Genomic DNA, 24,461 nt, shown 5'->3' with positions numbered 1-24,461 from the left:
AAGCTCCTGGCTCCTCGCTTCGGATCAGCTCAACTCTGACCATTGCTGTCATTTGGGGAGTGAACCAGAGGAATGGAAAGATGGCTCTACCTCTCTGTAACTCTGTCTTGCAAATAAATTGAAAAAAAAGAAAGAGAGAGAGAGAGAGAGAGAGGAAAGGGAGCAGAAGGAAAAGAAAGGACACCGATGTAGGAAGTGGTGGCCCAGGATGATTTAGTGGGGCTGAGGCCACAGGGGCCGATACACACAGACCTGCTTCCCTGCAGCCTGAGTACATCACGCTGGAGTCGCTGAGCCAGGACTATGGCTTTGAGCTGCTGGGCATGTGCCGGAACCAGAGTGAAGTCACCGCAGTGCTCAACGACCTGGGCGAGGACAGCGAGACGGAGCCTGAGGCCGAGGGCCTGGGCCAGGCCTTTGAGGAGGGCATCCCCAACCTGGCGAGGCTGCGCCTGGCCGTGAACTACAACCAGAAACGGGTCAGCTGGGAGCCCCTGCCCCCACCCCATCCTGCCCCACTGGGGGCCATCTCTAGGGTTCCCCCACTTCAGCCCTAAGCAGTTACTTTTCCTGTCCTCAAGACTCTCTTGAACCTTAACCCCCCAGCCTCCCTTCTTACCTTCCATCTCAGTCCTAACCTCCCTCAAAGACCGTGACCATCTAAGAGTCCACCTTCAGATGGGGCTTTTGGGTCTTAGACTCCGTGTGGCCTCTGGGCCGCCAGGTAACTGTGGTGTGGACTGCAGTAGCCCTCTCTCAGGGCTTCAAGGTCAAGCGCTGCTGTTCTTCCTCTCAGGAGACATCCTCCCCATGCTGAAGACAGACCCTTGTCTAGCCTCCCTAGCCCCTTCTCCCTGCCCTCCTCCACCCTCAGGTGCCCTGGTCCACTGAGAACTTAGCCAGACACGCCCCTGCACAGGGGTTCCCCGGCCCTGCACCCTCCCTGCCCTCCCCACTCTAGTCAAACTTGGGCCCTGCAGGTTTGGGGACCTGGACACCTGGTGCTACCCAGCACTCTCTGACTCACATTCAAGAATCTGGGGCCTGGAGAGGTGTGGGGGCTGCCCACAGTCACATGCCAAGTTGCCTGTCTCTGGGCAGCCCAACATGGGAGGAGAGGGGATGGTCTAGTCTCTGGCGGTAAGGGCCGTCACCCAACCGGCTCCACCACCTCCCCTCTACCCATGCCCCACCTTTGCTCAGTTCGTAGCTCACCCCATCTGCCAGCAAGTCCTGTCCTCGATCTGGTGTGGGAACCTGGCCGGCTGGCGTGGAAGCACCACCATCTGGAAGCTCTTCATCGCCTTCCTCATCTTCCTCACCATGCCCTTCCTCTGCCTCGGCTACTGGCTGGCGCCCAAGTCCCGGGTACTAAGAATGAGATTAACGATGCCTGTCATTTACTCAGCGTCGGCTCTATGCCGGGCCCTGGGCTGGGCACTTTGTGCGGGTGCCCATTGAGTAGGTTGAGGTAGCCCTGGAAGGAAAGCATCACACCTGTTTCATGCAGGAAGAAATGTGCGGGGTTCACGGTAAGGAGCAGGGTCAGGATTTAGACCAAGTCCTATAGACAGCCCTGCGCCATCCCAAAGAGGGTCCTGACCCATCCTACAGGCTCTTGGAGAGCCCCTCATCCAACAGACGTGTCCTTGAGCTCCACTGGGCTTTATGGAAGAGCAAGGCCTGCTCCTGTTAAGCAGGTAAGCAGTGAGGAGGGTGCAGAAAGCAGGGAGGCAAGCAAGGCAGCAAGGCCCTGGGCAGGAGGAGATGAAGGCTGAGAAGAAGGACGCCCAGAACGGGGGCTTGATGAGCGGAGCCCCATCAGCCCTGTGTTCTGGAATGTTCCCTCTGCTAGTGGTGTGAAAGGTGGATTGGGGGACAGGGTGGGAGTGTAGGGACCAGGTTCCTGGCCTGCCTGAGCTGGTCACTTTATGAGGTGGGGCCAAAGCAGAAGGAGCAAGTTTGAGACTGAACTGACGCATTTCTCTATCGACTGGGTTGTACTCAAAGAGTCTGTGGGACTCCCCAAGAGAAGGTAAGCTAGCTTCAGGGCGCCTCAGCTCCCGGGACCATGGGACTGAGACCACCTGCATCACACTGAGGGAGACTGCAGACAGGAAAGGGTGGGGCCTGACGCATTCTCAGTAGAGGTCTGGAAGAGAGACATGCTGAGCAGTCCAGAAGGGCTCCCAGGAGGCGAGACTGAGCTGCACTCTCTGCCTCTCCCCGAAGCTGGGCCACCTGCTCAAGATCCCAGTGCTGAAGTTCCTGCTGCACTCCGCCTCCTACCTGTGGTTCCTCATCTTCCTGCTTGGAGAGTCCCTGGTCATGGAGACGCAGCTGAGCACCTTCCGGGGCCGCAGCCAGAGCGTCTGGGAGACTTCACTGCACATGGTTTGGGTCACAGGTATGTAGGTAGGGCCCTCTATCTGGGACAGTCTCCCTGGGGGCCCCCCTTCACTGTCCTCACATAGGCTCCCTCGTGGGAGTCTCTGCCTCTGTCACTGCCCCCAGAATATACAACCAGGCCCTCGGGGCTCTCGTACACCAGGGGAGCCCTGTGGAAGATTTCCTGAGCACTCTGAGGTTTCCAACCTCTCACAGGTAAGGCACCTGTCTACGGTGCCAGGTGGGAACTCACCTCGCAGTGCCAGTGCAAGGACTGCCAGACAAGTTAGCCCCCAGGTCAAAGAGCAGAAAGGCTCCCAGACCACATTAACATGCTCACATCATGTGGTTTATTTCCAAGTCCCTACATGGTGCTGCTGTTTCAAGGACCAGATTTGAGGCTATGGCGGGGCACTAAGACAGACAGAGGATGCCCGTGCCCAGCACTTGACAGGTGGGAGAAGCAGTGACCAGGCTATGTGGCCCCAGCTGTAGCTGCCAGTTTCTCCCATGAGCAGCTCTGAATTTTACGTGCATTCCTGGGGCAGAGGATGTGTGGAGCCAGCGTGGACTTGACCAGTGGGAAGCTAATTGAAGACCTGATGCCTCATATGCCCCGTGCATGCTCAGGGTGTCTGGCATATCTGGTGTCTCTGCATCCCTTTCTGTGTACATTCACGCCCGTATGCCACACTTACTTCATCTGTCCATCACGTCAGCCAGCTAACCAACTCATCTATGCTTCCTGTGTACACGGCATCCACTCCATTGGCTTTCTTTTCTTCCATAGCAGAATCAAATATCCTCAAACAATCTACACTGCAGGCTACAGGAATCCCCAGGGTTCCACTCCGCCTCAGGCCTCCACTGACCTCCCTCCTTTAGCTCTAGCTTGGTTAGCAAACGCCCAGGCCACCAGTGTACCAGGTCTGCTCCACCAGCCAGTTAGTGATGTCCACAAGGAAAGTGGGCCAAGACAGTTTAGGGGATCACAGCCCAAGAGAGAACACTTCTCATCCTATTATTTACTAAATGTGTCTTGGCCTGGAGATAAAACCCATATGCTTCCTGCCTCCAGGGGAAGAGAAGTCAGAAACAAGTGGAACAAGATACATTTGTTCACTTGATCAATGTTTGCCGAAGCCCTCTTATGAGCCAAGCCCTGAGAATACAGGAAAGATTGAGACATGGTTCTGTACCCCACTGCGCATGCCCTACCCTCACAGGGCTCTCCTGCCACCCTGCACCGACTGCCACCTCCAGCCATGTCACCTTCCCACTTGTCTCCAGGCCTTTTCCCACTCCATGTTCCTAGAGCTCTCACCCTGGCTCACTCTGCCCCTGTACCAGCCTGGCTCCCACTCCACCTCCAGGTCTCCCCTTAAACACCGCTGAGATGCTTTTCCTGGCCCCCACCCCAGTCCCTCTGCTCCTGTGCTCCTCAGTCTTAGCAAGTGGCCTGGTTCTGCTTGGTTGCTCCTCGGCCCCCTCACTAGATCAGAAGCCCCAGGAGGACAGGGACTATACCACGTCAGTCTTGTTCACCGCAGGATCCCGCCTGCAAACAGTAGGAGCTTCATAAATATTTAATTTGGGCACTAGGGATAAAGAAACGAATTTATACGTGGTCTCTACCCTTGAGGGACTCCAAGTTCAGGGGAATGATGGAAGGAGACAGACCCATGGAGAAACACCTTGCACTGCCCGGTAGTGTTAGCATCAGAGAGAGGCCAGAGAGCTATGAGAACAGAGCAGGGAGGACTCATGGGGAGATCATATTTAACCCAAGCCACGAAGGCGAGCTGGACAGCCAAAGGGTGTGGAAGGGTGCTAGAGGCAGAGGGCGCCAGGAGTGAGTGTGCAGGAAATGGAGAAGAGATCTCCCAAGTGACGTGGGTTCCCTGAACAAGCTGCTAATCTGGAGTCCCTGCCAAGCACAGAGCACAGAGAGACAGATTTAGATTATTCCTTCCTCAGTGAACAGTGTCCCCTGGGTGCCGGCTGCCTGTGCTGGATGGGTGCAGGCCTCGCTGGCAGAGAGAATGAGTTGGTAGCAAAGAGGAGTCTTTCTTTCTTTCTTTCTTTCTTTTTTTTTTTTTTTTTTAAGATTTATTTATTTAGTTGAAAGAGTTACACAGAGAGAGGAGAGGCAGAGAGAGAGAGGTCCTCCATCCCCTGGCCCACTCTGCAGACAGCTGCACAGCCGGAGCTGCGCCAATCAGGAGCCAGGAGCCTCCTCCGGGTCTCCCATGTGGGTGCAGGGGGCTGACTTGGACTGCCCTCCACTGCTTTCCCAGGCCACAGCAGAGAGCTGGACCAGAAGTGGAGCAGCCGGGACTTGAACCGGTGCCCACATAGGATGCCAGTGCTTCAGGCCAGGGCGTTAACCCGCTGCGCCACAGCGCCAGCCCCCAAGAGGAGTCTTATTCCCGCAAAAGATCACTTGGTACCTGAGTAGAGGAACCGGTTACATTTCTCAACTTAGCTCCCCGCTGCCATCAAAGGAACCCCCCTCCGCCCTCCTCCAGCTCTGACCTAGCAGGAGCCAAGAGTTCTGCCCCATCCCGGCCTGGCCCTGCCACCCCCTGCAGGCTTCCTGTGGTTCGAGTGTAAGGAGGTGTGGATCGAGGGCCTGCGCAGTTACCTCCTGGACTGGTGGAACTTCCTGGATGTGGTCATCCTGTCCCTGTACCTGGCGGCCTTTGCCCTGCGCCTCCTGCTGGCTGGCCTCGCCTACATGCACTGCCGGGACGCCGCGGATGGGGCTGCCTGCCGCTATTTCACCACAGCCGGTGAGTGCCCCCCCCCCCCTCCACTCAGCCCTGAATCCCCCAGTCCCTCCTCCTTCGTGGCTCCTGGCCACAGCCCCCTTTCTTTTCTGCCCTGCACAGAGCGGAGTGAGTGGCGCACGGAGGACCCCCAGTTCTTGGCTGAGGTGCTCTTCGCTGTCACCAGCATGCTGAGCTTCACCCGCCTGGCCTACATTCTGCCAGCCCACGAGTCGCTGGGCACTCTGCAGATCTCCATCGGCAAGATGATCGACGACATGATCCGGTGCGCTGCGCCCTGCCCCCTGAGAGCCCCCAGTTCTTCACCTGCCTTCCCTCTGGGGCCCTGTAGATGTGAATGTATGCTTCTCTGCAGGGAGCCTCTGTAACTCTCATTCTCCAAGAGGCCCACCGCCCTAGGAGAGCTGACAAACCGCTGACAGCAGGAAGAGCGCTTGGTAGGGACTTGGAGTCCCCAGTCCAGCACTTTGCCAGCGGCCGCTCTCTGGGCCTGTTTTCCCATCTTCAAGGAAAGCTAAGGCAGCAGACTCAGCGGTCCCTTTCGATTCTTCCCTCTACAGCTGCTCTTTGAACCCATGGCTTTCCCTGGTCTCCCTGTGCTTGTCTCCTAATCACAAACAGCCAAGTCTGGCCTTGTTGCTAGTCCACAGTTAATGCCTGCTGCCCTGGGCATCACCTGCCTGAGGCGGGACAAGCATGGATGCCCTCGGGGAGACTGGTTACATCAATAAACACTTTCAGCTCAGCTCAGCTTGGGGGAGAACCTCCCATCCCACCTTGGGATTCTTCTAGCTCTCTCTGTTGCACACTGACACAGTCTCATGAGTGGCTTTAGCTCTCCCGGTGAGAGCTTCCGGTCCCTGGACTCCAGACTCCCAGCACTCCTGGGCCATCTCTGCTCCTTCCCAGAAGACTGGCCCATCCCCGGCTTTGAATGTTTGGACTCAGTACCTGCTGTTACTGAGGAAGAGTCTCAGTTTTTGGCACTTACTTTAAGTCCCTTCTCAGTTCCCATTTCCTAGTTCCTCTGTTCTTCAACAATTACTGAATAGTTGTCAGGAAGGCCAGCACCCCATTTCACCTCCCAGAGCCTGACTTCTCCCAAGGTGGAGACCTGCCCTTACCCTTCCACCTCCTGCCTCCTGCCAGGTTCATGTTCATCCTCATGATCATCCTGACTGCCTTCCTCTGTGGCCTCAACAACATCTATGTGCCCTACCAGGAGACAGAGCGGCTGGGCAAGTATGCTGGGGCAGAGGCAGGATGGGAGGGGGAGGCTGGGACTCGCAGCTTGGAGCCCCAGTGATGGATTGCCTCTTCCTCCCTCCCTCCCTCCCTCCCTCCCTCATTTATTCCATCAGTTGATTCTCTTGTTTCCTCACACTCTCATTCATTCATTCTGCTGTTCATGCATTTTTTTTTCATTTATCAACTCATTCTCTCCCCCAACTTTTTATGTTGAAAATGTCAATCCTATGAAAAAGTTACAGTATGGTGGACACTACGTACCCTTTACCTAGCTTCAATTATCCTTGGCCACATTGGCTTGATCTGTTGCTTTCTTTGTTCTTTTTTTTTTTTTTCCTGAAACATTTAAAAGTAAGTTGATAGAATGGTACTTTACCTCTAAATAGTTCAAGATATCTCCTGAGATCATAATCACAAACCATGATCAAACTACAGAATTTTAGCATTGATTCCACATTTTTCACTATACATTTCTTACTAAATTTCTTCAAATTAAAAAGAAAAGATCTTCCTAATGTTCAAAAATACAATACCCAACCTCAGGTTGCAAGCTCTTCAGTCTCCTTTCATCCAAAATACTCCCTCTACATTTGTCTTACATGACAGGTGAACTTCTTTGATAAGACTACACCAAGTTATATTCCACAGTTAAGAATGATCTCTTCCCTGGTGATCAGATTGCCATTCAGGAGTTGTGGCGGGAACACAGCCTCCTGGGTGGCGTGCATGGCCTTCCATGTCATCGCATCAGGAGGCACGTGCTGTCAGCTGGCCCATGGGCCTGCCTATTGATCTAGCAACCTCCATTGTAAAGGTCCTAGGAGAGCCCTTTTAGTGCCAGGGGCATGTCGAGCCTCTGTCACTGACCTGCCCCCTTGCAGTGTTCCCTCAGTGGCGTCAGCATCCACAGGTGATCTCTACCTGAATCAGTTTTTACAGAGGTGGCTTCAAGTTAGTGATTTTTTACTTCTATCATTTCTTCTACATTTATTAGTGGCATTCTTGTGTAAAGAACTTCTTTCTCCTACCTTCTTTTTGGAATATCACTATGGACACAAGATTTTTTAAAATATAATAATCCATTTCAATCATTATTTGTATGCCGGATTTTTCCTAAATATGGCCAATGACTGATTCTTGTTATTCACTTTTTCATTTGTGCCATTCATTCATTTGCTCAATTTTTGCATCTGTCTGCTTGGTCATTCAGTCGTTGTGGGATTGTTGTTGCTGTGGAGGTCATACCCATCTATGGAGCAATGGAGCTGCGAGTCCCAGCCTTTGTGAGGGGGGCCCATCCCTGGTACTAGAAGCACATTCAGGAGAGATGAACCAGCCCCACCCTCATGCGGAAGACAGCCATAAGCACCCATGAGCTCAACTGGGATCAACATGCTTTGAGAAGGGTTTTTGTTGAGGTTGCTGGGGAAGGAAGCCTCTTCCTCAGTCTTAGGTGGTCCCAGAAGCCTCCCTAGAACAGGGAGAATCTGTTCCACCTAAATGGGTTCTGGACTTCAAGGGGATGCAAGGCCCTCAGGCAGAAAGGGGGCATGTGCCAAAGCAGGCAGGTGTTGGAGAAGAGCAGCATGGCTCACGTGGTTGGCACTTGGAAGAGAAGCTTTGCAAGGAGGCTGCAGGTGGTAGCTGGGGCTGGGTCATGGAGCTCATGAAGGTCTCACTGAGAAATTGGCTCTCTCTTGTAGGCTGGGGGAACTCCCAGCAGCCCCCCAACAACCATAAATTCCTCATGAGTGCAACTACACAATGGTTTAATCTCTGAAGCTAAAGGACCCGCACTTGGGCCTACAGATACTGTTTAAAGCTTTCTTACATTTCTGGTATATTTGAAAGTTTCATTCAGACTAGTCCTCTTGCAAAGAATCCTTGCATTCGTGGGCTGACTTCATGTGACTAGCTTAAAGGGCCTGAGCTTCCACAGTTTAAACCATGAATGTTAGCGCCAGGCTGGTAATTCCTCCCTGCATCTGCTCCCTAGGTCCTGGTGGCATCACATGATGGCAGCAAGGGGAGGCTGAGCCCTCTTGGGCTGTTCATTCATGAGTGACAGCTAATTAAAAGTATTTCTTCTAAAAGTATCAGGTAGGCTGTATAGGAGATATCTGGATCAAGGGTGGTCAGGAGCCTTTCAAGGTTGACAAGCAGAGCTACTAAGATGAGGTCAGATGAGCATTTAGAAAGAATGCCCTGGATGCACTGTGGAGGACAGTGAGAGACCGGGGCCAGAGACCAGTGTGAGCCTGCAGAAATCTATGCCTAAACTGGTGCCTAGATGGAAACAGAATAGGACAGATTCACAAAGAAGCATGCAAGGAGGGGAAGTGTGGTCAGCTCTGTGAGCGACTAACAGGCAAACATGTTCTGCTGGGGGTGGGGAAGGGAGTTCAGGAAGGACTTCCTGGGAGGTGGCCCACCAGAGCAGCCAGCACCATGCTCCATACACCACCCTCCCACCCAGACCGTGGCAACAGCCTGCCGCCTCGCTCGCGCGCGCGCGCTCTCTCTCTCTCACTTGTCTTTTTAAATTTTTACTTTTTTTTTTTTTTTCATTTTACTTGGAGGGAAGAGACAGAGATCTCCCATCTGCTGCTTGACTCCCTAAATGCCTGCAACAACCAGGACTGGGCCAGAATGAAGCCAGGAAGCTAGAATTCGATCTGGGTCTCCCATGTTGGTGGCAGGGACCCAAGTACTTGAGCCATCACTGCTGCCTCCCAGGGTGCACAACGGCAGGACACTGGATTAGAAGTCTAGGAGCCACCACTTAGTGCAGGCGTCCCACGTGACGTCTTAACTGCTGCACCCATGGCCCACCCTGCAACAGTTCCTTAACTGGTTTCCAGGCTTCTACTCTTACTTCCCTTGCAAGCTGCTCACAGCAACCGACATCATCTTTCCAGATGTAAATCAGGTGTCCTGTTCTGCTTAGCACCCTTCCTAGCTTCCTGTTGCGCACCAGCTGGGGCAAGGCTCTTTGTTTTTCCTCTACAAAGCCTGCACGTCCGGTTGGGCCCTGCTGACCTCTGACAAGCTTCCCTCTCCTCAGCCCTCTGAGACCAGCCTTCCCTCAGTTCCTCAGATGCCCCCACGCCCCCTGCCTGGGGGCATGCTCTTCTTCACACCTTCCCTTTCATCAGTTGATTGCCAGGTATCCTTCAGAGCTCAGCTTCTCCCAGAAGCGTTCCCTAACCCCAGTCCAGATCATAACATCCATGCTGCGCCATCACAGCACTCACCACCACCTAAAAATGTTGGTGGCCTCAGCACCCATCTCACCCCACCCCCACCGGGAGCAGATCCCTGAAGTGACTCTGCAACCTACAGTGTGTTCAGTCAATGTGGGTCGGCTGGAGCTCAGAACAGCAAGTGTCTGTCTGGCCAGCGGGGTTCCCAGGATGTTGTGGACGCAGAACGGCTCTGGCTAGGTTCGGGGGGGGGGGGGAGTGTGTCTGGGTGGAGCTCAGCCTCTTAACTTCACCCCCATCTCCCTTCCTTCCCTTGGCCCGGTCTGCCAGTTTCAACGAAACATTCCAGTTTCTCTTCTGGACCATGTTCGGCATGGAGGAGCACAGTGTGGTGGACATGCCTCAGTTTCTGGTGCCGGAATTCGTGGGCCGTGCCCTTTACGGCATCTTTACTATCGTCATGGTGATTGTGCTGCTCAACATGCTCATTGCCATGATCACCAATTCCTTCCAAAAGATTGAGGTGCGTGAGTCAAGGCTAGCTGAGGCCCAGGAGCAGAAGAAAGGAAGGAAGGGGGAGGGACAGGGTGCAAGGAGTTAAGGCACTTGAGTGTCTGCTTTGCCTCTACCGTTGTCTAGAGTTCTGTGGCTTTAGCCAAGCTTCCCTCTGGAAAATGAGGGTCCTACCAATGCTGTCACCATCTCTAGACACCAAGTACTCTGCTCTACCCACTTTACGGCTTGGGGAGGGGTGCAGATGGGAGCACCAGAAGGAAGTGGATGGTCTGGGCAGCTTTCATCAGGATGAAGGGTCATGGGGAGAGGGAGAGGGAGAGGGAGACACCTGCAGGGGAAATGCGGGTGATAGAGAGGGATGAGATAAGAAAGCAGCTGGAGAGTAAGAGCTGTAAGGACTCGGGCAAAGAGAGGCAGACAGAGCAGGCAACAGAGCCAGGTGCCAGCATGGGCCTCGCACAGCAGCCTCCCTCCCTGCCCCAGGACGATGCTGATGTGGAGTGGAAATTTGCTCGCTCCAAGCTCTACCTATCCTACTTCCGAGAGGGCCTGACGCTACCCGTGCCCTTCAACATCCTGCCCTCCCCCAAGGCCATCTTCTACCTTCTCAGGTGATAACCTCAGAGCCCTCACTTCCAACCCCCAAGCACTCAGGGCCCCTGCATGCTACCCAGCTCCTGCCCCCTATCCCCCCAGCCCCGTCCCGACTAACCTCTTCCCACCATCGAAATCACAGGAGAATTTTCCAGTTCATTTGCTGTTGCCGCTCCTGCTGCAAAACCAAGAAGCCCGACTATCCCCCAATCCCCTCCTTTGTGAGTATCTCACCTTCTTGTTGCTGGTCTGCCTCACAGCAGCCCTCAACTGTACTGCCTGCCAATGCATGCCCTGGGCTTCTGTCTTTCCACGCGTGTTCCCCAGGAGTCCTGTTTCCAGTTCCCTCTCTCCCTGTGGTTTCTGCTCCCGCTCCCTAGCGCTGGCCATTTCCCCAACTCCCAACCCTGTGTCACATGACTTAAGCACACCCCACCCTTCTCCCAAGCTACGGAGACCCCTTCAGCTCCAGACAAACCTCTTGTCTGGACCAAGACATGGTTGAATGTTTACGTGCCGGAGTCCCTCCCTAATGCACGCCAGCACCGCTGCCGGGTCTGTAGGGGCCTCTCTTCCTCCCCCGTCTCCCAGTCCATACCCCGCTCAGGTCTCCTCACAGTCAGCCCTTCTCCAGCTTCAGGCCCCCATCTTCTCCCTGCCAGGACCGCTCTGGGAGATGGAGGCAGCCCAGGTCTGGGTGTGTTGCCTTCAGGAAAGTCTGCACAGACTTTGCCCTGGTCTCTTATTGCTGAGGGTGGGGGCAGTGGTAGAGGTAGGCCAGGTGTGGATAATCTTACCTTCCTGCCTTGCCATCTAGGCCAATCCTGGGGCAGGGCCAGGGCCAGGGCCAGAAGGACAGCGTGTCTCCTACCGCCTGCGCGTCATCAAAGCTCTGGTCCAGCGCTACATTGAGACTGCCCGGCGCGAGTTCGAGGAGACCCGCCGGAAAGGTTAGCTGCCCACCTCCAAGCCTGCCCATTCCTGTGCCATTCCTGTGCCCTGCTCCGCTGCAGGCCCACGGCCAGCCCCATGCCCTCAGCCAGCCTGCACTTGTATGTGGCCCCGTCCATGCTGCCCCTTGCTTTCGGTTATCCTCCGACTGGCTCAAGCATTTCTCCCCCTCATTGTGCTTGTCATGCGCTCCTGCCGCTGGCCATTCTCATTCACTCACTGCCTTATTCACTCATCCAACCAGCAAGGTGCCCGAGATTCTCCAGCTTCCCATGTCCTGACCTTGCCACCCTCCTACCCCCAAGTCAAACACATCTGCCCCAGGCTCTGCCTTCCCACCTGACCCTCAGCCCATGAGCCAGGCCCTTGCTCCTTACAGTCTACTCCCTCTTGGACCCCAGACTGGGTATCCCCTGGGGTCCTGTGGAGGGTAGAGGAGGTACAGCACGGGCTCATCTTCTAGAGACCTCCCCTCATAACTCCACTGCCCCCAGACCTAGGCAACAGACTGACGGAGCTAACCAAGACCGTGTCACGGCTTCAAAGTGAGGTGGCCGGCGTGCGGCGGGCCTTGGCCGACGGAGGTACACCCCGGCCTCCTGACGGTGCCAGCATCCTCAGCCGTTACATCACCCGGGTACGCAACAGCTTCCAGAACCTGGGCCCCCCCATCCCTGAGACCCCGGAGCTGATGGTGCCAGGGATGGTGGGGACCCAGCAGCTGTCTTCAGAAATGGGGCTTCAGGATGCCGGCGGCACCAGGGCTCCAGCTGCCGGAGAGCCCAGCCCCTCCTCCCCAGCTCACGTGCTGGTGCACAGGGAGCAGGAAGCCGAGGGGCCGGGGGACCTGCCCCAGGAGGAGGATTTGGGGGCCAAGGAGGGGCCCTGATGCATAGAGGGAGGTCACTTAGTAGGCACTTAAGCTGCTTTCCTTGCCTCAATAAAATGTCTTTTCTGAATGTCGGATGCCTCCAGAGTCTGCAAGAATGCTTGTCTCTTGATGTTGGGGCACACTCCCCCTTCTCTTGCCTGGAAAGGATCCAGCAAACACGTAGCTTGCTCTGGGGACCTGAGAAGCTGGGCCTCCTCAGATCTCTAGTGGAAAGAGTTCCGCCTTCACGGTTAACATTAAGGACCCTCCGGCTGTGAAGTTCTGGATGTGCAAGTTACAGTGTGGGACACAGGTCTGCACATGAGATTGTCATCTAGGAGTGGTCACCACGTTACCCTTTCTGGTCCCTTAGCCAGGCCAGAGCACAGCAGGTAGCCCAGTCTCGTGGAATCAGCCAGTCACAAAGTCCCATGTCTCCACACTGCAACACCGTTTAATGGAGGGGCCATCACAGGACTTCCCCTGCTTGTCCCACGCAGTCCCCACCACCTAGCCAGACCCCCTCAACCCTGCCATTGCCTCAGATCCCCCGTCATCCTGGTTGGGGAGATGGCTTTTAGGGCTGGATCCGGAGCCATGTTCTTGTTTCTTGACCCTGTCCAAATCACCCCTTCTTCAAATGAAGGTCACCAGTTCCTGCGATTCCTAAGTGGCAGGTGTTGGACTTTCAGAGCCCAGCCTCTGAGAGCCGGAGTCCCCCAGGGCCTAAGAGCAGGGTCTTCCAGGGGAGCAGCGAGAAGGCCCCTTTGGAGGGTAATTCTGGCTGCCCTACCATGAGAGAGAAAAGAAAAGCAGCTGAGAGAGCCAGCAGGGCCGGGGGGTGAGGGGGAGTTGAAGGAGCTGAGGGAGGGGGCAGGCGGGTGACTCACCTGGGACAGACACGCAGCCCTGCCTCTTCTCCCCTGCAAGGGACAGCACCATGAGGCCTTCCCATAGACAGGCTCTTCCCACAGACATCCCTTCCCACCAGGCCCTGTCAGGGCCAGCTCCCCTCTCAATCCATCCTTCCCTTCACCGGAAGGCAAACTTCTGACTCCCTCCTCCCCCTAGGAATTCATTCTAGACCACCTTTCATCCCTGCAGCGCGCTGGCTCTGCCTCAGCACCTGGGAACGGCACACACGTGTCAAGCTGGGGCCTCCTGAGGGCTGAGGCAGGATGCCAGTCTCCTTCCACTGCTCGATAACCCCCTTAACCAGGTGCCTTTGCTCCATCATGCGGGAGAACAGATGGAACCAACACTTCTAGAAACAGAGCATCAGCTGAGAATACTCACGGACTTGGAAAACAGTGGCAGAACCTAAGGCACAAAGGACTAAGGACGCTAGCTGACTTGCAGCCCTCCACTTCCTGTTAGTCAAGTGGGGCTCCTGAATGCCCTGGGGGAGGGCCTGGCTTGTTTCACCCCCCCACACACCAGTCCTGCTTCCCCATGCACAGCTCACCACCCAGATAGGCGCAGTTAAAGTGGCTGCAGGTCTGATTATAGCTCCAGAGAGTCACTAGGCTCCGGGCTCCATCCTGGGAGAACCTGGTGACCAAGAAGACTTCATGGGGGGGAATCAGCACCTCACGCTCCTCGGGGAAGACAGACAGGGCCTGGATGGGGGCCCCAAAGCAAGTCCTTAGAGAGAAGAGGGTAGCGTTACCAAATCGGCGGGCCACCGCCTCATCCAGGGAGCTGGAGGCAAACTGGCCCAAGCGGACAGAGTCTCCCAGCCTCCTGGGTTCAAAGCGGAGGCTGCCCACGCCTCGGAACACCACCTCCCCAGGTCCCCTGCTGCAGCCGGCACTGCCCCGCAGCAGCTGCAGGGCCCGGGTCAGGTAGAAATGCAGGGCCTTGAAGGGGAAGCGCCTCATGTAGAGCTCCCGGGAACCTCCACCCGTCCGCACGGCCTGGTTCAGCTCCCAGTACAAGGTGTTGGATGAGTTGGTGTAGACCATAATGGCTATTCCATGCTGTGCTTTGAATCCAGGGGGCAGAACAAGCCCTCGCTGCTTGTGTTCCCAGGCCTCCTGGGCTGCCTCCCAGGAGGCCCGCAGCAGGGCATGGCGGGCCATCTCCTCCTTCAGCAGGGGGGCTGCCTTCTCCTCCATCTCCTCCGAACAGCCCACATAAGCATCATCGAAGGTGTCTGGGGCCAGACCCAGGGCCAGGATTGGAACAGCCTGGGCCTGCGGAGAGGTAAGGAAGAGAGCAGCCACACAAGAAAGGATGTTAAGTCCAGAGCACAGACAAGGGCCCAGTGGCAGGTGGGTTCAAAATACAGAAGCTCATTTCCATTACTAAATACCTGGTGAATGCAATTTGGCAAGGGCCCAAGAAAAGGCTTAAATAGCACAGCCACTGCAGTCAGACAGACGATGAGGTCAAGTCCTGACTCCATCCCTACTCTCCTAAGCGAGTCTCAAATGGGGGGGGGGGGGCATTCAGGTTATCGTCCCATAACCTGACTTCCAACAGCCCTTTTACTGCAAATACAGCCCAGAGACCTTTACTTTTGTATGACCTAAAAGTGGTCACCTTCCTGAGAAAGTGTCCTGCGTCCTGGGGGAGGTGGGCAGGTGCACCCTCAGAGCTCTTCTGGACCTAAGTCTCAGTGTGCAGGAGACACACAAGCCCACCGCCAAGTTCCAACAAGCTGGAGCATCCCCAGCCCCCTCGGGGTCTCCCCTTCATTCTTCTGGAGGCTCTGCAGGTGCGCGGCCTCCACACCTAATTACTGCCAGCTCTGATCCGCCAGTGACCTCTGCCGCTAAAGAAGCCTTTATCCCAAACTTGGGGAGAGGTCAAGCCCTGAGCTGGGGGGTTGTCTGGTAGGAGAGGAGAAATGGGAGGGAAAGTGGGAGGCAACCAGAGGGAGGGGGCTTGCATGGGAGTTGCAGATGGAGGTGGGGCTTTGGGGAGAGGGAAGGGGGACAGGGAGGAGTCCCCAGTCCAGCTCCTCAGGGCCTGCCCCACACCAGTCCCCTTCCTGAGTTACCTGCCAGAGTGTGTGGAGGCCAAGGTAGCTGAGGACGGTGAGCAAGACAGCCAGCATCATCCCTGGGCAGACTCAGGAGTTCAGGTCCGGACCAGGAAGGGACCAACGACGGGGGGTGGGGGGGGGTGGGGGGTGTCCCGGCTGTGATGGCCTCCTAGCACCCTTTCTCCCACGGAGTAACGGGTCCCAGGTCCCGGACTGGGGCCCAGCGAGGGGCCGTGGGCGGAGCCTTGGGTTTTGGAGGCCCCAGCACACCCCCGAGTCTCCGCTCAGACTGCCTGGCGTCCGGTCACTCAGCGTCTCCAGCCAGGGATGGACGCTGAAGGTGGGGCGGTAAGCTGGCTCCGCCCAGAGCCCAGGACCTACCTGGAGGTGCGGAGGCTGAGCGGGAAGGGGCGCGGAGGTTGGGGCTGACTGCACCGCTCTGAGTCCGGCTGACAAACAAAGTCCCCGCGGCTAACTATAGCCCCTGGGCTGTAACCCGACACTTCTCTTCCGCAACAACGGACAAGGGGCTGGGGAGAGGGAGGGCCAGGCCAGGGGCTGGGGCCTAACTCCACTGCTCCAGGTCCCAGGTCCGGAGGTTCTTTCTCCAGGACCCTCCTCGGCTCTCAGCGACTCCCGGGTCGGAGGAGGGCACTCAGGAGACTTGGCCTCTCCCTCAGAGGGGCCCTGACCCAGCCGGGCCCCGGCCCCCAGAACGCTAGGCCTCGTGAGAGCCCTGGCGGCCAAGAGGTCAGCACCTGTGCACTTTCCTGATTTGCATACAATTTGCATAGGGTCTCCACTTCCCAACGCCCTGGGTCACGAGCTGCAGTATCTGCGCCTCACCCCCCTGCCTTCCCTTCTCCTTACTCCACTCCTCCTCTCCCATTAGCAGTGTGTGTGTGGGGGGGGGCAGCTCCTCTACTGGGCTCCTCAGGGTGCGGCCCCGCCCCTTCCCCCACCCTCTCTCTCTGGTCCACTCAGACTCAGGTGACCCCTTGTTTACAAACACTGGCCCTTCCCCCACGGCTCTGGGCTGGTCTATTATTAGCCCCGCTCTGAGTTCTGGGCGCCCAGTCAGAGGTAAGGAGAGCAGGGGCCGACCCAGGAGTGAGAAGTGAGCGCCCAGAGGAGCTTTGAGAGCCTGAGCCTGTAGGAGGGAGCCAGCAGGGTGTCGGCCATTAGGATTTAGGTCGCCTGTGTGCTGGGGCTGCGGTGGGCCCTAGACTTCAACCTGGCCACCCTCACATTAGCCCATTCCTGACCCTCCTCTACCCTCACACTTGGAGTCAAATAAAGACTTTTCTTTTCCAACAGTCCTATTTTCTCCAAAAATCCTTCCTGAAGCCCAAAATAGAAAGACCAACTACATGTCCAGCACGGGGGAGTGTGGGCAAGAGAGGTGGAAAGCAGGACAACCCCCAGACCGAGCGCTTCTTCAGAAGCAGCCTCAGAACCCCCTCTCAGGACCCCACTTCCGGCGACAGGTGCAGCTCCAACCCTCCCACCCTCCTAGCCGCTGTTACTGTGGAAAGTGGCATCGTGGGGACATTTGCTGCTCCCTCTCCCAATCCTGAGTGTGGGCATCTGCACAGCAGATAATGTGAGGGGACAGCTCTGGATCAGATTTTCTGGGGTCACTATTTGGTCTCTGTCCACTCTCTGCCTTTGGGGAATTGCTTCTCCCATTCCAGGACCTGGAAACCCCTAGAAGTCTTAAGAGATGGAGTGAAACAGTCATGGGAGGGGGTCCTGGGTGGGCAGTGGTCCCCCAGGACCTGGCACCTGGGACCTGGCCTCCTTAGTCTGAATCTCTGCCTTGCTGGTCACTTAAAAGTCACAAAGTGCAAGAGATTCTCTCTGAAGCCTCCTCCTTCTCTCCCCCTGGCTGCTCAGGGTCAGGACCAAATCCAGAGAGGAGGTGGCTGTCTCAGCCTGGATGCTCCACGCCAGGGCCCCACCTTCCCTCTTGCTCCAGGGACTCCCGTTTCATGAAAAGAGCCCTGGCCCAGGTCAGATGGGCAGAGGCCAGGATTCCTGACACTCAAGGAGACACCAGAAATAGATGGGGGAGTGTCCCGTTTCTGAGCAGCTGAGAGGGGGAGGGGTGGGACCGACAGTATAAAGGGGGCCCTGTCCTTCTCTTCCCTGGTGACCATCACATGAAGCCAACACCAGCTCCCCTGCCCCGGACAAGGCCTAGGTAAGGGGCTTGCCAGCCTGCTCCTGGGGGATAGGGAAGGAGAGGTTTTAGAGGTGACGTTTTGGGGATTAATGGTGGAGTTTTGAGAGTCACAAGGAAGTTTCCAGGAAACTTTTTGGATGGAGAGGTTTGGGGGATCTAGGAAGGTTTCGGCAACTGGAAAGTTTAGGATTCCATGGGAAAGACTTTGATGTGTGTGTGACATTTGATGTGTGTGTGACATTTCTAGAAAGGCATGTTCATTAAAGGCCAAGGTCAATCAGGGTAGATGACAAGAGAACTGCCTTGGGCAGGATGAGAGGCAGAAAAGGGAGCCTGCAAGGCTGTGCAAAGCAACAGACGGCCCAGGGCATCTGCTTCCTCCACTCCCACACCCTCCTGTGCCTGCGGCCCCACTCCACACCCCTCCCTGGTCACAAGGCCAGCAGTCTCCCTGCTCTGCAATGGTCTACACTGTTCGCTAGGCCCAGAAAGTCTCTGCAGCATTCTGGGTCCCACCTGTGCCTGGCCTTGGGCTGAGTCCCAGGACACAGAATGGGATGTGCCTGGCCCTGCCCCCGAGGAACTAAGACCACAGGCCAGCCCAGTGGGAGCCCAGCGCAGTCAGAGGCTTCTTGGAGAGGGGGTTCCCAGGAGAGGCCACGAGTGCAGGACCACAGGAAGGCAGAATCTGGCAGGGCGGGGAGGGAGGTTGTTCTGTAGGTAACAGCCATGCCTATGGGGAGGCGTGTCTAGAGCTGTGCACATCACCATGGGCCTTTGGCACTCCTGCACACTGTGTGCTTCCTCCCATTAGCGCAGCGTGGAAACACTGGTCCTGGCTCACCCGTGCTTCAGTTAGGAGCTTTGTGTTCCTTTGGTAAGGTGTGTCACACACTACTAGAAATTACATACACCCAGTTGTCCCCACATCCACAGCGCTGAAGGCAGCAAGGATGTGCGTTCTGTTTTGGTTCCTAATTTTACCCTCAGCGCCTGCACGCTGCATTAGCCCACAGGGTGTCTGTGGGATAGATGAGTAAGCAGGACCTGAGGGAGGGAAGATCCCAGGTCCAGTTTGGGACCCGCTGGGTGTGGTAAACTCTGCTGCTACCCCACTGAGCAGAGCAGCTCGGTTCTCACCTGTGAGCTGTACACAGCAATGACAGGATCTGAGGTCTGATGATGTAGATGTACAGACACGGAGTCCCAGTGTCTGAGGGTCGCTGAGGTCTCAAAGCTCGGTCCCTGCAGAGCCGGGGGGAGTGAGAGGAGATGAGAGTGGGGGCATGGACTTCATACTGCAGAAAATGCAGCTCACTGCTAAAATCCTGGGAAGACAGCACAGGTTGGCCCAAGTACTTGGGCCCCGGTTCTCATATGGGAGTCAAGGATGAGGTTCCAGGTTCCTGGTTTAGCCTGGCCCAGCACAACCCAGCAGTGGTGACCATCTGGGGAGTGGATCAGAGCACAGAAAATCTCTGTCATTATGCCTTTCAAATACAACAAATAAATCTTAAAAAAAAAAAAAAAAGTGGGAATGGGAACATAGGGAGAGAAAGAAGAAAGGGACTTTGTGATTCAGGTGCTGCCACCCCCTGCCCAGAAAGCACCCATTGCTTTGTTAAATTAAACAGGAAACAGCAACAGCAGCAGCAACCCTGCCTCAGAAACTTTGAGATCCAATAGCCACCCAAGGCCGGGTCACCCTCTTCTTGGAGCCACCTGGGCCCCTCCTGGCCTCTCCCAGCGAGCAGGAGGCTGTGGCTCCCTCCCTTCCTGGGGAAGCAGGCGGCCCCTGGACTCTGCTTTCCCTGGACAGAGCAAGGCCTCTCTCTGTCCCCTCCTGGAGGCAGCTGAGGGCGGGGAGGAGAGGGCTCAGTGCACAGCAGGAAGCAGGGACAGGGCAGGACCTCTGGACCGCGGCCCTGCTCGCCTGGCCCTGGAGGCCAGCACAGCCCCCTGGTGCCCTCGGCTTCCTGCACGACGGGCCTCAGCCAGACCAGAGGACGCGGCACTCACTCCTGTCCTCAGAGTTCCTGCCGCCACAGCCTTCCCTTTCTCTCCTGCTGCCCCAAATCCTCCCGCCCGCAACGCACACCTTTTCTCTCCCCGTCTCCACTTGCTGACGCCTTGTGCTCCTAGTCAGCCTGCGAGGCCTCAGTCACATGTCACCTCCAGAGAGTGTCCCGCGTCCCTTCCAGCAAGACAGGTCCTCTGGCCCCTCCCCGAGCCTCCGTTGCTACCTCATGTCGCTCTGTTCCCCACGGGGCAGAGGTCGGGGTGGCACAGACGAGGTGTCAGTGCACACTTGTTAAACTGTACGTGTTAACACTGCAATTTTCCAGATGAGGAAAGTAAGAGTCAAAAGGAGAGAGAAACTGGCCTGGGGTGGCCCCAACCATGTGGGTTCCTGCCGTGGCGAATCTGCTCCTTCTGTCCCTGGGCCTTCTGGAAGCAATTCAGGTACGGCTGTCCTCCAATGGCCCCATCCCTGAAGGCACCCGAGCTGTCAGGTTCTCCCGGACCCTGGAAGGAGGAGCAGAGAGATGAAGGACTGGGTGCTGCCCGCCTCGGGAGTACCTGCCTGAGCTCCAGCCGAGTCTCCAGGGAGCTTGCGGCTGTGTGTCCAAGCCCTCCTACCCTCCTGGGGTATTGAGGCTCCCAGCACCACACTCAGCAGCAGAACCCCCAACACATCCTTGCCACTCTCTCCCCTGTAGGCCCAGAGCCACCTGGTCACACGTCGAGACCTCTTCTCTCAAGAGACACCGCTGGACATGGCCCCGGCCTCCTTTGATGACCAGTACGTCGGCTGTGCAGCAGCCATGACAGCTGCCCTCCCGCATCTCAACCTCACGGAGTTCCAGGTCAACAAAGTGTATGCGGACGGCTGGGCACTGGCAAGCAGCCAGTGGCGGGAGCGCTCGGCCTGGGGGCCCGAGTGGGGCCTCAGCACAACCCGGCTCCCCCCGCCGCCTGCGGGATTTCGGGATGAACACGGGGTGGCCCTGCTGGCCTACACGGCCAACAGCCCCCTACACAAGGAGTTCAATGCCGCGGTACGCCAGGCGGGCCGCTCCCGGGCCCACTACCTCCAGCACTTCTCCTTCAAGACCCTGCACTTCCTGCTGACCGAGGCCCTGCAGCTGCTGGGCAGGGATCAGCGAATGCCCAGATGCCGTCAGGTGTTCCGGGGGGTGCATGGACTGCGCTTCCGGCCAGCAGGGCCCGGGACCACTGTCAGGCTGGGGGGCTTTGCCTCTGCGTCACTGAAAAATGTAGCAGCCCAGCAGTTTGGCGAGGACACGTTCTTTGGCATCTGGACCTGCCTTGGGGTCCCTATCCAGGGCTACTCCTTTTTCCCTGGGGAGGAGGAGGTTCTGATCCCCCCCTTTGAGACCTTCCAGGTCATCAACGCCAGCAGACCTGCCCAGGGCCCTGCCCGCATCTACCTGAAGGCGCTGGGCAAGCGCAGCTCATACAACTGCGAGTACATCAAAGGTGAGGAAGACACACCTGTGCAGAAGGCGGCCTCCTCATTCCCAAGACCTTTTATCTATACAGACCCCCATCCCTGTGTCCATGTGACACTTACAGAAGCAAAAATCCAAACTGAGTGAGCAGAACCAGCCACGGGGGAGCATCTTCTCCGCCTCTTCCAGCTACAGGGATAGCACACTCTGTCCTTGGAGGGATCCATGTCAGGGCTGCCACTTGCTTGCTGGGAGGCTGCGGCAGGCTTCCTGACCAAGGCAGGGGTCCTAGGCCATATGAAGGGCAGGCATCCCCAAGGGTGGCAGGGAATTAATTTCTGACTGCAGTACTGACGCCCACACCACCAGTGCCAGAAATAAACAGAGCCTCCTCCTAGTTTAGGCGAGGCGTGAACTTATGAGAGAAATAGGGATTGAGTAGTGTTGCTGGGGTGGGAGGTGAGGTGAGACGGCAGGTGGAAGATGTGCCCCAGAGTTGAAATGCAGCCTGTGGTCAGGTAGATGGAGGCTGCTCCCTGGTCCATGCTCTCAGGACTGGCCAGATGGGGAAACAAGAGGATGTGCCCAGGGGCTTCACCCTTGCAGGGGCTGTGGCCTGCTCTCCTGGCTGGGCACAGCCCGGTCTGTATGGCGAGTGGCAGGGAGCTGATGGGAACTGTGGCTTCAGTCCCCCGCCAAGGCTGCATTCTGAGTGTGCAGGTTTTGCAGTTTTTTTTTTTTTTTTTTTTTTTTTTTTTTTTTTTTTTTAACAGGCAGAGTGGACAGTGACAGAGACAGAGAGAAAGGTCTTCCTTTGCCGTTGGTTCACCCTCCAATGGCCGCCGCGGCCGGCGTGCTGCGGCTGGCGCACCGCGCTGATCCGATGGCAGGAGCCAGGTGCTTCTCCTGGTCTCCCATGGGGTGCAGGGCCCAAGCACTTGGGCCATCCTCCACTGCACTCCCTGGCCACAGCAGAGAGCTGGCCTGGAAGAGGGGCAACCGGGACAGAATCCGGCGCCCCGACTGGGACTAGAACCTGGTGTGCTGGCGCTGCAAGGCGGAGGTTTAGCCTAGTGAGCCGCGGCGCCGGCCCTGAGTGTGCAGGTTTGATGGATGGTGAGGAGGACGCAGGAAGGGCACAATGCAGTCCCTCCTCGGCTGCAACAGGCACGGGAGAGGCCGCGTGTGCCTCAGAGACACAGAGACAGAGACGGATAGACTCCTATGCACAACAGCCAGGCTAGGCCAGGCCGAAGGGAACCCAGAGCTCAATGCCCGTCTCTCGTGAGTGTGACAAGGACCTGACTGCTGGAGCCACCACCTGCTGCCTCCCAGGTGCACATGAGCAGGAAGCTGGATCCCGGAGGGGAGCCAGGACTGGAACCTGGTTGTTTCCATCAGCGTCCTAACCGCTGTTCCAAACGCCTGCCCAGAGCCTTTGATTTCTTCCTCTTTCTTCCTACAGAAATGCAGTGCAAGTCTAGGCCCTGCCACCTGGACAATTCAGGTAACGGCTTCCGTGGGACTGGGCTCGGGGTGAGCACTCTTGCCTGGGCTTGGGCCCCTCACCTGGATTTTCCTTAGAAAGAAGACAACCTTCTTAACCAAAAAAGCAAGCCCTCTTAACTGATCTGTCCCAGGGGATGTATGGGGGTTCTCTAAAAAGTCTGTGAAAAACAGAACTCAAGCCTGTTTATTTTGGTGCGGTAATTGAAACCCAAGAGTAAGCCTTTAGCTTGTCAGTGCAGATGCCACGTTAGAATCCAGCGCTGAACCAGCCTTCGCTTCTGCGTCCAGTTCCCTGCTGATGCAAACCCTGGGTAGGAGCAGCAGGGGGAGCTCAGACACTGGGTGCCCACTTCCTCTGTGGGCGGCCTGATTGAGTCCCAGCTCCCAGCTCCCAGCTTGGCTTGGCCCAGTCCCGGCTGTTGCAGGCATTTGGGGAGCTAATCAGTGGATGAAAGCTCCCTCCCCACCCACCACTCAAATTTATCACACATCATTTTCCCCACAGTTTCTGAGTCCCCTCATACGTGTGGAGGTGTGGTGGAGGCTGAAGTACCCCATCTGCGGTGGGGCCTGCCCTTCCCTCACTGTCAGGCCTCAGAGAGCTTCCAACTGTGCTGAGGCCAAGTTGGGCTGCTCCCCACCATGTCCCTCCTTGGGCCTTCTGCAGCTAACAGACAGCTGCTGCCCCCACAGCTCCCCCAGACCCACCTTTGGAGGTTGAAGCCAGACCATGGGTGCTGGAGGCCTGGGCCCTCATCAGGTTCTGCCTTTTCTCTATGGCCAACCTATTCTTTCTTTGGGCCTCAGTTTTCCTGTCTGTGTAATAGGCAGAAAGGACAGATGATCGCCAAGTCCCTTTCTGCTGAGAATTTTCTCTTCTCTGGGACACCTGCTGTGCTAGTTGTTGTAAAGGAGGGGACAGGTCATTCCCAGGAGAGAAACTGCAGCTCCTACCCAGCTCTTGGGCTCTCCTTTCTCCCTTGTGGCGCAGTGAGCAGGGACAGGAAGGATACCTAGCCCCTGCCCACCCCGCGCCCCTACTCAGTGACACAGTAACAGCCAGAGCTTCAGGCACAGCTTGTTAGTTATTCTTGTGAACCCCCACTGTGCAGGGACAGCTTCAGCTCTGTCCTACTCCCTCAGATAACAGAAGGTGGCAGCGAGGACCTGATGACTTCTGGAAGGACTGGGGCTCCCAGCGCCCTCTTCACCTGTCTCCCTGCCTCCCTCAATTCCTCCCTTCCTGTCTGACCCCTGTCACATTCTGCGTACCAGCGATTTTCAAAGCTACGAAACCAACCGATCATTGTCTCTCTGTCTGCAGCCTCGGCTCAGGAGCGCCTCTCCACAGCCTGGTCCCTCCTGCTGCTGCTCGCGTTCCTTGCGGTGGGGCCCTTCCCAGGAAGCCCAGGCCTCTTCTGACCCCCCAGACTCTGGACATTCCTGCCTGCTGCCTCTGCCCACTCTGTGGATGCTGCCCACCCCCAAGGTGTACAGAGCCAGGATCCCTGGCACACCCATCTGCTGGGATCTCCAGCTCGCTCGCTCGCTCTCTGTCTCTCTCAAGTTGCAAGACCTGCTGGTGGAGAAACAGGAGAGCATTTGGGGACTGAACCTCATCCAGATCTAGGAGTGAGACTGTGAATGGGGGTGGGGGGTCAGGGTGAACTCCAGGACAGACGGCAACTCACTCGTAGAAGAGACTTCCACTCATGTCAGGGCTGAAGGGATTTGAGAGTGGGGTC

At 56.7% G+C, this 24,461-nt stretch overlaps 3 protein-coding genes across 9 annotated transcripts in view; 2 read left to right on the top strand and 1 right to left on the bottom strand.

Moving 5' to 3' along the window:
* Positions 1-12,648, top strand: part of XNDC1N (XRCC1 N-terminal domain containing 1, N-terminal like) — a 42,278-nt gene extending 29,630 nt beyond the window's left edge. The window contains exons 13-23 of the mRNA XM_070074744.1: positions 267-479; positions 1,204-1,368; positions 2,233-2,407; positions 4,980-5,180; positions 5,280-5,442; positions 6,327-6,419; positions 9,959-10,151; positions 10,628-10,755; positions 10,881-10,959; positions 11,556-11,688; positions 12,184-12,648. Coding sequence (XP_069930845.1) covers positions 267-479; positions 1,204-1,368; positions 2,233-2,407; positions 4,980-5,180; positions 5,280-5,442; positions 6,327-6,419; positions 9,959-10,151; positions 10,628-10,755; positions 10,881-10,959; positions 11,556-11,688; positions 12,184-12,578 — 1,938 coding nt within the window. The 3' untranslated portion in view covers positions 12,579-12,648. The remainder of the gene's footprint in view (positions 1-266; positions 480-1,203; positions 1,369-2,232; positions 2,408-4,979; positions 5,181-5,279; positions 5,443-6,326; positions 6,420-9,958; positions 10,152-10,627; positions 10,756-10,880; positions 10,960-11,555; positions 11,689-12,183) is intronic.
* Positions 12,649-12,994: 346 nt separating this feature from the next.
* ART5 (ADP-ribosyltransferase 5) lies at positions 12,995-16,180 on the bottom strand. Of its 7 annotated transcripts, none has more exons than XR_007910548.2 (6): positions 15,931-16,062; positions 15,565-15,626; positions 14,026-14,755; positions 13,687-13,824; positions 13,451-13,483; positions 13,164-13,349 (listed from the first exon to the last, which is right to left on the bottom strand). XR_007910548.2 is itself a non-coding variant. In XM_051822790.2 (5 exons), exons 2-5 carry the CDS (start codon positions 15,622-15,624, stop codon positions 13,249-13,251), a joined length of 924 nt encoding a protein of 307 aa, XP_051678750.1. In that variant the 5' UTR covers positions 15,625-15,626; positions 15,931-16,177; the 3' UTR covers positions 12,995-13,248. The 7 variants fall into 7 exon arrangements, 4 of the variants coding, with proteins under 4 accessions (XP_051678750.1, XP_051678757.1, XP_069930917.1 ...); XR_007910542.2 differs by having other exon boundaries at positions 13,164-13,226; XR_007910547.2 differs by lacking the exon at positions 13,451-13,483 and having other exon boundaries at positions 12,995-13,226.
* Positions 16,181-17,702: 1,522 nt separating this feature from the next.
* ART1 (ADP-ribosyltransferase 1) lies at positions 17,703-24,189 on the top strand. The gene is given in 5 exon segments (NM_001082670.1): positions 17,703-17,752; positions 20,080-20,197; positions 20,455-21,235; positions 22,673-22,714; positions 24,041-24,189. Coding segments are annotated over 4 exon segments (984 nt in total). The 5' UTR covers positions 17,703-17,752; positions 20,080-20,134; the 3' UTR covers positions 24,139-24,189.
* Positions 24,190-24,461: the final 272 nt, after the last annotated feature.

The sequence above is a fragment of the Oryctolagus cuniculus genome, chromosome 1 (genome assembly GCF_964237555.1).
Source record: "Oryctolagus cuniculus chromosome 1, mOryCun1.1, whole genome shotgun sequence".
Classification (NCBI taxonomy): domain Eukaryota; kingdom Metazoa; phylum Chordata; class Mammalia; order Lagomorpha; family Leporidae; genus Oryctolagus; species Oryctolagus cuniculus.
This window is presented reverse-complemented; position numbering and strand designations above follow the sequence as displayed.

Coding starts and splice junctions, on each gene's coding strand:
- ART5 (XM_051822790.2), bottom strand. CDS start 15,624: ATGATGCTGGCTGTCTTGCTCACCGTCCTCAGCTACCTTGGCCTCCAC. Junction 14,756..15,564: donor GCCTCCACACACTCTGGCAG/GTAACTCAGGAA, acceptor ACCTCTCCGCAG/GCCCAGGCTGTTCCAATCCT. Junction 13,484..14,025: donor TAACTGCGCCTATCTGGGTG/GTGAGCTGTGCA, acceptor TGTCCCTTGCAG/GGGAGAAGAGGCAGGGCTGC.